Below are 12,073 nucleotides of genomic sequence, written 5' to 3' on the forward strand. Positions count from 1 at the left end.
ATGTCCCTCAGGCCCCCCAGCCACACTGTCCTGGGAATTCCTGTCCTGCTTTTCAAATGGGAAATGGACCCTCTTGCTGTGCCAGGGAGAAGTTGCCAGGGGAAGTGGGTTGAGTGTCCCAGACACATTGCCCAGTAGAAAGATAAACATCATTTTGTCACTCCCCCTAGGACCCCTTCCAGGGGTGGGAGACACTTCTCCCCTTGAATTCCCTGCTTTCTGCACGTGGGGAATGGAGCCTGCTGTATGCCTGCCTGGTCACCTGCCCTGGGGGTCATCTGTGTGTCCAGAGAGTTGCTTAGCAACTCAGTTTAGCTAGGTGACTGTGTCAATATCTCATGACCAAAGGCCATGAGAGACAGAGTCCACTCACTCTGCCAGAGCCGAGGAGGATGACCCCCTCAGCTTCCAGCCACATGCCCCTCCATGCTGAGCCCTGCTCTCAGGAGCAGCCCTCTGGTGTCCCTTAGATTCCTAAGCGCAGTCATCGGGACCGGGGGTCTCCAAGTGAGAGACCTTCCCCGTGGGGATGGCCTTCAAAGTGGGCACAGGAGAGCTCTTCGCCCGCAAGTGGGGGTAGAGGCTGAGATCAGGTCAGGTAGGGGCAGCCAGAGGAGGCGGCTCTGCGGCAGGCACCACAGGACAAAGGTGCGCGTGCACCGGGCAGCCCAGGCCGCCTTCCCTCCTGACGATCACCCGTTCCTCCCCTCTCCTGCAGCCCCCTGCTCCTCTTGCGCTGGCCCCTGTGAGTCAGTCACATGCTTCTGCTCCCAGGAGACAAGGATGTGACTCCTAGGTTAAGCTCGACTTTCACCTCTATCACAATGTCTGTGCCTATAGACGCGTGGTGGGACTCTAGACCTCGGAGTCCCTCGTTCTTCCAACATAGGGTAGGAGTGAGGCCCAGTGTGAGGGGGTGGTTAGATGGGAAGAGGGAGGCCTCAGGGGAGTTTCTCCTGTGGGTCAGTTTCACTGCTAGCTCTCACACCCAACAACACCAATAAAATGGATGATAGTAATTAAGACTACATAATTACCTCGTGTTTATTTATTCCCACGAAGCCTCCTTTCCCTGGCCCCCATCATTACCTAGTCCATCCTTTCGATAGGTGATGGGTGTTAACTATGGCTCTAATAAAAAGTAATAACAGTCCAAGTTTCTCATCCCCATGGCTCTGGGTAACTCTGCTGTCTCCTTCACCTCAGCCCTGTGAAGCAGAGGGGAGGCTGCACAGGGTGGAGAGGCATGGTCCCCATTGTCAGAGGGAGGAATGAGGCACTATGCAGAAGAGATACAAAGAATGCAATCCTACATACAAAATTCTAGAAGCAACAAAGCTTGCCTTCTCCTTTGAGCCTTCCCCCTTCTTCCCCCATATACCTGCCCCTAGAGGAGCTTCTCTGTTCCCTCTCCCCTTCCTGGGCCATGTTCAGAGGACTGATCAAGTCAAACATTCACCCATCATCCAGCAACCAATGGGGCAGAGGGAATGTATTTCCTAAATGGTAAAAAAAAAAAGGGGGGGGGGAATCTTTGTAAAGGTCAAGACCTTGCATACAAAAATTAGCTACAAAGTGGCAATTGTTGATATGATTCAGCTCTCAGGGATGCGTGTGTTCTTGACTCGCAGGAATAGGTGGAATTTCAAACTTCTGGTGAAGAAGGCATGGGTGGGGGGTGGTGGCTGGGTGCTCTGCCCAGAATCTCTCAAATCATCATGGTCAGCCCACCCAGATATGTGGGCTCTGGCAGGTATCCCAGAGGGAAGTCAACTCCTGAAAGCCCACACTTCAGGGTGAGTCTCATGGGGGTGGTGAGTGCCTCAGATTCCCTCTCCTACTCCCGCTTTCGCTCTAGATCGCCTCAGCGTCTTTGAGGCGCTTATGCATCTCCGGACCTAGTGCTGCAAGACTTGGATCTGTTGGCGCTCAGCCAAGCCTTTTTCCACTTGTGCGTGAGCCTGGAAGCGGGGTCCTGCACCCATCGCATGCCTTTTCCCATTTTACAGAAGGGAAAGATGAGGCAAAAAGGGGAAGCCAAGGAAGAGCCGGGAAAACTCTGGAGTCAAAGTTTCCTTCGTTTCCTCCTCCACACCTTTTTTCGTTGCTGTTTCTCACCCCCTAATCTTTCCAATCAGGGCGGCTACTCAACCTAATGGGCCCAGTCCGCGAGCAGGAGGTACATCGCCCCTTTAAGGGGCAGGCCCCTGGCTTCCTCGACCTTGCCCCGCCCCCTCCGGGGCCGCACTGCGCCTGCGCCAAGAGCAGGAGCCCAGGGGTTGGGCAGAGCCTAGTTCCGTGCAACTTTCAAGTGAGTTGTAAACTCCGCCCCGAGGCCGGTACCGGTGGCCGGGCACCCTGAGACCGCCGGGACCCGAACAAGCGAAGGCCGTGACCGCCACCCGCGGCCCGGGACCCGCAGCAGCGCCACGGCGAGAGCAAAACACCTGGTTCCCCGCAGCAGGAAGTGCGGGGCTGAGCGGTAACTGCCCCAGGAGCGCGGCGGGGGCGGAAGAACGCGCCTGCCCTTACCGGCTCCCAAGTCGGTTCCTCTGAGCCCCGGCCTCCTCGCCTCAGCCCACGGGTCTCCCCATTCTTCAGGCTCCGCGCACTGCGGGGTTAGGGGGCGGCCCGAGCTCCCCTCCTGTTCCACTGATTACCCCATCCCAGCCCCGCGTGAGCGTCTCTCTGGTCATCTTCTTGTGGGGGTTCCCCCTTCGTCCCGAGGCTGCAAGATGGTGTCCTGGATGATCTGTCGCCTAGTGGTGTGAGTATGGCTACTTTAGCAGAGCCTCTACTCCCAGGAGCCAGACGGCTTCTGAGGTGGAAGATGGGAACGTCTGGTGGGGAAGGGGGCTTTCTGCGCTTGGTCACAGCTCCCTCAACACTCACCACAAGGGTTAACGGACCTTCGGACCTGCGGACCTGCAGACCTGCACGTGCCATCGGGCACCCTTGCTTGTCCTCCACCTCCAAAGCCCCCTTGGCTCATGGCGACCCCTCCTGCAGTCACACACACTGCAGACAGGCCTGTGGGACAGAGGCCCTCCTGGCCAGCCTGCAGCACCTTAGCAAACACAAGGTGTTGTGGCACGTTGTGGGCAGAGATTCCAGGTGCCTGCTTCCCATCTGAGCAGTCACATGACTCACCACCCTGGCCTCAGCGTCCCTACTCTGTCCTCCCCTCACCTTTTAGTATTCCAGCACCTGGCTCCAATATTTCTGCCTACAACCTGGCAGTGCCAGGTCTGGTGGCCCTGGGCCTGATTGCATGTCCATGGGAGGGGACAGCCTGGTGCTCTCACCAGCTCCAAAGCCTGCCTCCCACCCACCTGTGAGTGGCTGTGTGTGCTCCCGCTCAATCATGCACCCATAGGCCGCTGGTGCAGGCCTGGGCAGGCTTGGGGTGTTTGTAAACAGCAGGGTGGGGAGGTGGCCTCCAGGGCACTGACTCAGGCACAGGTCATGCAAGCCAAGCGGGAAGAACAGGATAGGCCCTTGCCACTTCACACCTGTGAGGGAGGTGGCCACCTGGTGGGGGCAGGAGGGCATGATGCCCCTCATACTCCCCCTCTGTTTTACGGGCTCTTCTAGGTTGGTGTTCGGGATGCTGTACCCAGCTTATGCTTCCTACAAGGCTGTGAAGACCAAGAACATTCGTGAATATGTGAGTGTGGCTGTGGGCAGGAGGGCTTGGTTTAGATTGGGTGGGACGACGACCTTGGGGGTATGGTAGGACTTGGCAAGGTGGGGAGGGTCTGAACTGGCCTCGCCTTCCTCCAGGGGTGTAAACAGGTGGCATATCCTAAGCAGAGTGGTTGCGGTTGGAAGGCAGGCTGTTGGGGTGCCTGTGCAGAATCATGTGGGTGAAGCTTCTTGGGGGTGGATACAGAAATGAGTGGCAGTTTCTCAGAGGCAACTCTCTAGGGCCAGCCAGGTGCCAGGAGAATGCAGCAGGACAGGCTCTCTGGAATCTCGGGGTCAGCCCGGAACAGGGGAGCTGGCTCTGCAGGCTCAGCTGTTGGCCTCTGACCTCCCCCTGCCCAGGTCCGGTGGATGATGTACTGGATCGTCTTTGCACTGTTCATGGCGGTGGAGACCTTCACAGACATCTTTATTTCCTGGTATGCGTGCGGGGGTCTGTGGGCGGTGGGGAGGTGATGGCCTACTCTTAGCCTGGCTCCCTGGCTAACTTGCCCACCCTGCGCTCTGACAGGTTCCCTTTCTACTATGAGATCAAGATGGCCTTTGTGCTGTGGCTGCTGTCACCTTACACCAGAGGGGCCAGCCTCCTTTACCGAAAGTTTGTCCACCCATCCTTGTCCCGTCATGAAAAGGTACTCTGGGGGGAGTCAGGGAGGGAAACATAGGGGTGGATTTGAAGGAAAGGGCCCTGGACTCGGAGTTCAGGATGCTGGGTGATAATCTGGGTTCTAATCTGAGTCCTGCTGCCGATTTGCTGTGGGACCTTGACAGAAACTAGCCTTTTTCCTCTCTTGAGATACTCGAATGGGAGCACGTGTGAATGACCATTTGAGGTGTGAAACACCAGCTGGAAGCTGTTTTGGGGATGGTGGGAGGAGGCTGTGCACGGTCACTCACTGAGGTGTGGGAATGGGTGGGTGGGGAGCCCTGCTCTTGGCGTGGTTGCCAGTGCCCTGGAGGTGGGGGTGGGCAGGGAGGCATGGTCCGCAGAGGAGGGGTGACTCCCCTGTCCCGCTGAACTCTCCCCCATTCCGCAGGAGATTGACACCTGCATCGTGCAGGCCAAGGAGCGCAGCTATGAGACGGTGCTCAGCTTTGGGAAACGGAGCCTCAACATTGCTGCTTCGGCTGCTGTGCAGGCTGCCACCAAGGTGCCTTGGGCCCCAGCCCTCCAGCAGCCCTCCCACCCCCGGTGCCTTTTGGGGGAGTCTAGCTCTCTGTCAGGGAGCCCAGAGAGAGCACCTGACCATGCCAGGGAACAGGGTGAGAGGTGACGGGTGGGGTGTTGGCAGGAGGATGGAGCTGGAAGTTCAGACTTCCCTGCCTGGGACAGTGACCATGAGCGACCTGCTCTCTGGGCCTTCATTTCCTGTTGGTGCCACAGAGGCATGGGGCTAGAAGGTTACTGAGCTGCTTTCAGTTCTGAGGCCTGGGCCCCAGTGATTACGTGCCACTCAGCCCTTCATTTCCCTGAGCAGCTGTCCTGGCTCAGACCCCTTCCTGCTAGGATCCCTGGCCCCATCCCCCCCCAGGTGATGCGGTGGCTCCCCGTCCCTTGCAGAGTCAGGGTGCGCTGGCCGGAAGGCTGCGGAGCTTCTCCATGCAGGACCTGCGTTCCATCCCTGATGCCCCTGCCCCTGCCTACCAGGACCCCCTCTACCTGGAGGACCAAGTACCTCGCCGTAGGCCGCCCATCGGTGAGTGGGAGAGCGATCCGGAGCTGTCTGCTCCGCGGGGGATGCTTCTTCCATGCAAGCTGGGGCTTCCCCAGGGGTTAGAAGAAGGCCTGGCTTGGCCCCAGGCCTTCAGGCTATGGAAATGCCCAGTTTTGCCTCCCTGGCCTCCCTCCCCCCTCTACAGGGTACCGGGCAGGGGGGCTGCAGGACAGCGACACCGACGATGAGTGCTGGTCAGATACAGAGGCAGTCCCCCAGCCACCTGCCCGGCCCCGAGAGAAGCCTCTGGGTCGCAGCCAGAGCCTGCGTGTGGTCAAGAGGAAGCCGCTGGTGCGGGAGGTGAGTGGCAAGGAAGGCGTGAGGGAGGTGGGCTGTCCAGGCACTGGAGCCTAGACCCCCTCAGGTTTTACCGGCTCTCTCCCGGCAGGGCACCACCTCGCGTTCGCTGAAGGTTCGGACGAGGAAAAAGACCGTTTCTTCAGACATGAACAGCTAGGGTCTGCAGAGCCTGGTCAAGTCTTACCTCTTGCCTTATGGGGCGTTGGGGGCTGTTTGGAGGGGACCTCTGGCTGCATGTCTGACCTGCCTACACCAGCTGCTCAGGCTCTGTCCTCCTGGCTCCCACTGTCGGTTAAGGGCCAGGTGCTGCCGGGGCCATGCACAGGGCTGTACCTGGAACGTACCAAAGCAGGCTGGGCCCAGGGTTCTATTTATTGTCTTTCTCATCCTTCTGCCCTCCCGGGTGTGTGGGACCAGAGCCCTTCCCAAAACTCTGCAAGTGAAACCAAAAGTCCACCCAGCTGTGTTCATTCCTTCCTGTCCTTCAGAGTACTTGACAGCCTCCTCCAAGGCCTGTGTGTGTGTGTGTGTGTATGTGTGTGTGTGTGTATGTGTGTGGTGGTTGTATGTTTTGTGTTGGTGAATGAGGTCAGGTTTATGCACGTTTTGGTAAATAAACACATAAAAGTGTTCTGTTTGTCCTGGTTTGTATTTCTGGTGCTCACAGCACACATTATTAAACAGCCCGCTACAGGCCAGTCCACGCCTAGGATGGGGGCTAAGAGGACGGACAGACTGCCAGAAAGGCCCAGTCTTCTGGGGAAGGTAGCCATTGACATATAGTTGTGATGTGGCGAGTACTGTCACAGGAAGCTCTTGGAAACTTCTGAGAACACAGATGGGAGACCAGGGGAAGGGGGGAGGACACCCCGGAGAGGGGTCAGAGTCTAGGACTATAGTCAGGAGGAGATGGGGTTGGACCTTGAATGGGAAGTAGAAGGCAGTAGGAGCAGAGGTGTGCAGGGAACTCGGGCAGCACAGTAATCTCATGGGGATTAGCTGGAGCTGTAAACAGATTAAGCCTGGGGAGGCCAACTTCCTCCATGGGCCCTCGGGGGTCTCTAGGCAGCTCTAGGGGCATTGAGTTCCTGTAACTTCTAGGTTGACAGTGGGAGCATCGCACCTTTTTAGAGTGGCCGCGAGAGGGCAGCAGCTGCCAGTGTCTGGGCTGCCCCTAGCTTCCAGGTCAAGGAGGGCGGGGTTGGGAGGCTGGCCAGAGCCCTGCCCTAGAGGGGCCTGGCCGCTGGCTGGCTGGCTGGCTGGCTGGCTGGAGAGATGATGCAGAATTCTGGCCTGGCCTCCAAGGGCCCTCTCTGCTGTTCCTTCCTGTTGTTTGTGGTCATTGGTTCTGTCTGCCCCATCCACGGAGTCTCCCCTGTTCTGAGACCCAGGCTCTCTGCCTGAGCTGACTCTACTCCCTCCCCTACTCTAATCCCTGGGGCAGCGGGTGCTGGCTTTGGCCCCTCCTACCCCTGGGTGCTGGCCTCACTACGGTGTCCCAGGGCTGCTCCTCTCAGCCACCCCATGCCTGCTCTTCCTTCCCACTTTTGATTAAGCAAAGAGGTGGTTGGGAAGAAGGGAACTAGGGTGGTATCCTGAGTGACCTGAGGAGTATGGATTAACTCTTGGTGTGGGGATTATCTGGATTTTATTTGGGGAAGGCACTTATCCGGCCGGGGCGGTTTAGCTCCTCACGTATTGGTGTTCGATGACTTCTATCTCGGCGTTCCCTTGCACCGTGGTGTAGCCTCATCTCTTCAGTTACTCATTCAAAAAGTCTCTGAGTATCTCCCAGGTACCAGGCATGTTTCAAGATACTCAGGCTGCAGGGTCCAGGAGTGGCCAGCACGGAGAACGGGATGACCCAGCAGGTGCTGCTCGAAGCCCCTAGCGTACATTCGCTGAACCTTCACGACAGCCTCCTGAGGCAGCACTATTATTACGCCCCTTTACAAATGGGAAGACAGGCACTGAGAGGACAGGTGACCTGCCCGAGGTTACGCAGCTGAGGCTAATAAATGGCAGGACTGGTCTTTGAACCGAGCAGTGTGGCTCCAGAGTCGGCTTGCTTCACCACCGTGCAGGTTGAGATGAGGCAAGAAGGAGACGGACCTGGACTGAACATCGGTCATGCACCTGGCCTTGCGCTGGGCATTTTAGAGAGATGGTCTCCTTGAATCCTCCTGATGAGCCTGCAGGTAAGGCTTAGACCCATTTTACAGATGGAAAAACAGAGACTTGGAGAGGTGAAGCAACCTGTCTCCAGTTGTGCTGCCTGAGCGTGGGGGCCCTGTCTCCTGAGTCAAGCTCACCAGAAGTTGCTGTGGCAGACGTGGAATGGCAGCACCCACACCCCTGAACTGGGCGTGCACAACAGAGGAGTGTGTGATGAATGGGCAAATGAAACATAAGCTCAGAGGAAGGGGGCACGGGGGGAGGCCTGAAGCTGTGGGGTGTTGAGGGAGCTAGAGCTTCACCTGCCCTCATTCCTAGAATGGGCTTTACAGTGGGCAGCAGGGTCCCTTGGGCCGCTGGGCAGAAATGGTGACACTTTTCTCAGGGGCAAGATCTTCGCCTCCCCAACACCGCCCCCCCCCCCCACTAGCCTGGCTGCCCCACAGCTCCTGCCTTTCCTGACTCCTGAGCGCCCACGTTCATCCATTCATCGTTCATCTCCATCGGCCCCCAGGCCTCTGCTCCAGCCGTATGCGTCTCCCACCCTCTGAACCCTCTCTTTCCCAGCCCCCACAGCCTTCCTTACAGACCTGCTTTCTCCAAGAAAGACTTGCCAACCCCTCCTCGAGCTCCCAAGGCTCCCGATCTCTGGCCTGCTCACTGGTCCTGGGCACACCGTGGGCCATGCTGGTGTGCCCAACGCCCTTCCCTTCCCTCCCACTGGCCTCCCCTACACCTTACTTGCTTTGTATTTGCCGCCTCTCCTCGTCAGTCCGGACTGTCTCATAGCTCCATGCTGTTCCCCTGACCTGATATCTCCTCTTCTACCTAACTCTCTCTCCTCTTCCTATCTGCCCTGTGATCCCCGCTCAGACACCACCTGTCCCACAGAAACCCTCAGCCAGCACGCCCCTTGCCCCCTTGGAGTTGATTGCTCGGGGGGACGGCACCATATCTATTCTTACACAGACTTCTGGTTTTGCCTTGAGCACATCAGATTTTCTCCGCCATTCGTTGTGACTTCATAAAAACAGACTTGCGTCCTATTCACTTTTGTACCCCAGCCTGGAACAAACGGTGGTTTAGTCAAAGTGAAATATCGTCATACATGTGCGGCTCACTTAGTCTCTGACCTGTGAGCTCGAGTGTCAGCAACTCTGGGAAGCTCCCCCCACTTCCCCAGGGTGAGACTAGAAGCACCTCATACTCATCTGTGAACATGCCACCTCCAGTAGTCACCCATGGTGCCCCGCGTGGGGCCTGACATGGCAGAGGCCCCAGCGACTGTTTGCAGGTACAAGAACGAGGGGAGGGGGGCGTCTGCTCCAGAGCTTCCTCCTGGCTCCAAGAGCCAAGAACAAGAACCACTGCGGGACTCCAAGCTCCTTGAGGGCAGACGTGCCCTTGTGCTTTCATCTTTGCGCACTGTATTTCTTGGGGCCCGTCACAGAGCCTTGAAAACGCCAGGGTCTCTAGAACACACATTTGCCAAATGGCTGCTGCATGGGTTCCAAGACATTCTGAGGCCAGAGGGGAAGGGGCAAGGAGAATTCCAAGTTCTGGGGCGTTTCTGGCCAGGCACACACATGAACCTGAGACGGGAACATTGGGTATGGGCTGGGCTTCCCTCAGAGCCTGCCATGTGAGAGGCACAGAGACGTCTGCCGCCAGCACTGCCTCCCTCTGCGTGGGGTTCCTGGCCCTAGGGCCCCCTAGGCTCTGGCTTGCCCATGGCCCTCAGCCTTCCGTTCTCCACCAGATGCCCGGGCAGATCAAGGCTGGGCCTCGGTTGCAGCTGACCTGGAGCAGAGCCATGCTGGGCTCCGCGCTGGGCACTGAGGAGGGAACTGAAGCAGCCCCGGCCAGGCCCCCGGCAAGAGCGTGCCTCGGCTTGGCCCAGGGACCAGCCCCACTCAGATTGTGCCCTGGGCTGACTCTCCAGCTTCCCAGTCCCCCTGGCCCGTGTGAGGCTCTCCTCCGTTGCCTCCCAGTTGCCGGGTGTCCTTTCCTGCCTCCACGGTGCCCCACCTGCTTTCGGACCTTGGGTGGCTCCTCCCTCTCCCTGCCTCTTCAGCCCCTGTCAGCCTGTGGCCCTTCTGTGTCCATCGGGGGGCCCCTTCCCGCCTGTGGCCTCCGTGTGCCCGTGGCTCCTGCCGTGGTCACGGCAGCCACTCTGGGGCTGCAGGGAGTTAGCCTTTTGTTCCGACACTGCCCTGGCGCAGGCTGAGGTGGGGAGTCTGGGCTGGCACTGCCCTGCCCACGAGGGGGTCAACAGAGCACCCCAGACTCTCACCCCTGTCCCCGATAAACATCAGGGGCTGACCAGGACGCCCAGGAGCTGGGAAGGGGGCAGAAACCAGCAGGAAGATGATGCCTGGCACTCAGGAAATGCTGGGGGCCAGAGCTGGGTTGCTAGGCAGAAGGTCCTGAGCCTGGGGCAGAATGAGGTAGCTTTCTCTACCGGGGTGGTTAGACTGCAGGGGAGGGGAGGCTGGGGGAGGGGGGAGGGGCATTGGGGAGGTGCAGACTGAGAAGAGGAATTAGGTCAGGGATGTGGGTGGGTGGGCACGAGGGGAGGGGGGCGTCTGCTCCAGAGCTTCTTCCTGGCTCCAAAAGCATCTCCAACACTTCCCTTCCTCTCCCCCTCACCCAAGGTCCTGGGAGAATTCTCCCCGGTATTCCCCCTCCCCCAGACCCCCCCCCCTCCCCGGTCCAGGCGTTGCCACAAGGGTGGGGGGCGGGGTGGGAGGCCAGCCTCAGCTGTCTGAAGGATGGAGGGGCTGGGGAAGTAGGGCTAGGTGCCCAGACGGCCGCGTGTGTGGGAGGGGATGTCCTCAGATGCCCTCCACCCGGCAGTCCCCGCTCTGACGTGGGTGCCCCCCCCCTCTCCCCGCCCGGATTAGTGGCAGCTTGGCCTGACTCTCCGGGGCTCCTTCCCCCACCCCCGCCTGCTGCCCTCCCCTGGGCAGGGGGCTGTTCCACCCGAGGGGCACTGTGCTTGCCCAGGTAAGGGGCTCTGGGGACAGCGTGAGGGCAGCTGGCTCGTGAGTGCTGCTGCGCTTGTCAGCATGACCGTGTGTATGTGTATGTGTGTGTATGTGCGTGAGGGGTTGGTGTGAGCCCAGGGTGGGCCCAGGCGCTTCTGGGGGTGCTGGTCAGCTTGCCTTTGTCCATGAATCCAGCCTTGTGTCCACGCGTGTGTGTGGCTTTCCTTCGGTGTTCGTATCTTTTGTGTGTCTCCCTCATCTGCTCCGTCCTCAGGCACAGAAGAGCCGGCTCCACGGGCTCTGTGGGCCGGTGGCATGGGCTGTGTGGAGCAGGACGGGGAGCCGGTGAGGGGGAAAGGGCCTTTTCCCCCCACCCCCCATGAACCCCTGGGCACTTCAGGAGCCTGTCCTGAGAGTCCTGCTCTAGTCCAGAGACTGTGACCTGACAAAGCAGACATGGCAACTGGGGCTGAGGTGTGGGGAGATGTCTGTCCTGCTCCCCATCTCCTTGGGGATGACAGTGACAGGCCCTCAGCGTCCAGGACAGCCCAGGCTCCCACCCTGCCCTGCCTAGCCTCTTCTAGGCCCTAAGCTGAAAGACTCCCCCCCCCCCCACCGACTTTCACATAAGCTTCAGCTGCCAGAGGACACAGATGGGGGACCGCAGGCACACCCCAGCCCCCCATCTGCACCCTGGAGCCAGTCTTGTTTGGGGGGGTCTGGGGCTTGGGATCCTGGCATTGCCGTCCACATTAGACCCTCTAGGATCATTTCCCCTGGCACACTCAGGTCCAGGCCACCCCTCAGGGGAGCTGGGGGAGGAAGGGAGTGTTAATAACTCAGTCGTGTAAACAACCCCTACCAGCCTGCCCCGCCACAGAAGCAGCCTCTGGGGGGAGGCGGAGGGGCCGAGTAAGGTGGTGCCAACATGACCCAAGTCCTGCCCGGGGCCCCTTCGGGCCTCCTCTTCTTGAGCCCCCTCCTCTTCTCCTCAACTGGTAAAAGGATTTCTGCCTCTCTTTCAGTCTCTTGGGAGAAGGCTCCCTCCCAGCTCTTCATGGCTCCCTTCTCCAGGGATGGTAGAGGGTTGGTGACCTGGGACCAGGCTGGAGGCATCTGAGAGCTCAACCCTTTGATGGGACGGGGGTGGGTGGGGTGGCACTGCCTCTGTCCCAGGCTGGGTGAAGGCAG

General features: G+C 59.2%; 1 protein-coding gene across 1 annotated transcript; it reads left to right on the forward strand.

The window, feature by feature from the left end:
* The first annotated feature begins 2,262 nt into the window (after positions 1-2,262).
* On the forward strand, positions 2,263-6,351 carry REEP4 (receptor accessory protein 4). Its single transcript, XM_045774120.2, has 8 exons — positions 2,263-2,767; positions 3,595-3,667; positions 4,048-4,124; positions 4,217-4,337; positions 4,743-4,856; positions 5,267-5,402; positions 5,566-5,720; positions 5,809-6,351. Exons 1-8 carry the CDS (start codon positions 2,736-2,738, stop codon positions 5,875-5,877), a joined length of 777 nt encoding a protein of 258 aa, XP_045630076.1. The 5' UTR covers positions 2,263-2,735; the 3' UTR covers positions 5,878-6,351.
* Positions 6,352-12,073: the final 5,722 nt, after the last annotated feature.

Source organism: Ursus americanus, chromosome 13 (assembly GCF_024610735.1).
Source record: "Ursus americanus isolate L20-20 chromosome 13, mUrsAme1.1.p, whole genome shotgun sequence".
Classification (NCBI taxonomy): domain Eukaryota; kingdom Metazoa; phylum Chordata; class Mammalia; order Carnivora; family Ursidae; genus Ursus; species Ursus americanus.

Excerpts from the sequence above, each read along its gene's own strand:
- REEP4 (XM_045774120.2), top strand. The coding sequence starts at position 2,736 with ATGGTGTCCTGGATGATCTGTCGCCTAGTGGT. Across the intron at positions 2,768-3,594 it reads ATGATCTGTCGCCTAGTGGT|GTTGGTGTTCGGGATGCTGT; the intron begins GTGAGTATGGCT and ends GGGCTCTTCTAG. Across the intron at positions 4,857-5,266 it reads CTGTGCAGGCTGCCACCAAG|AGTCAGGGTGCGCTGGCCGG; the intron begins GTGCCTTGGGCC and ends CGTCCCTTGCAG.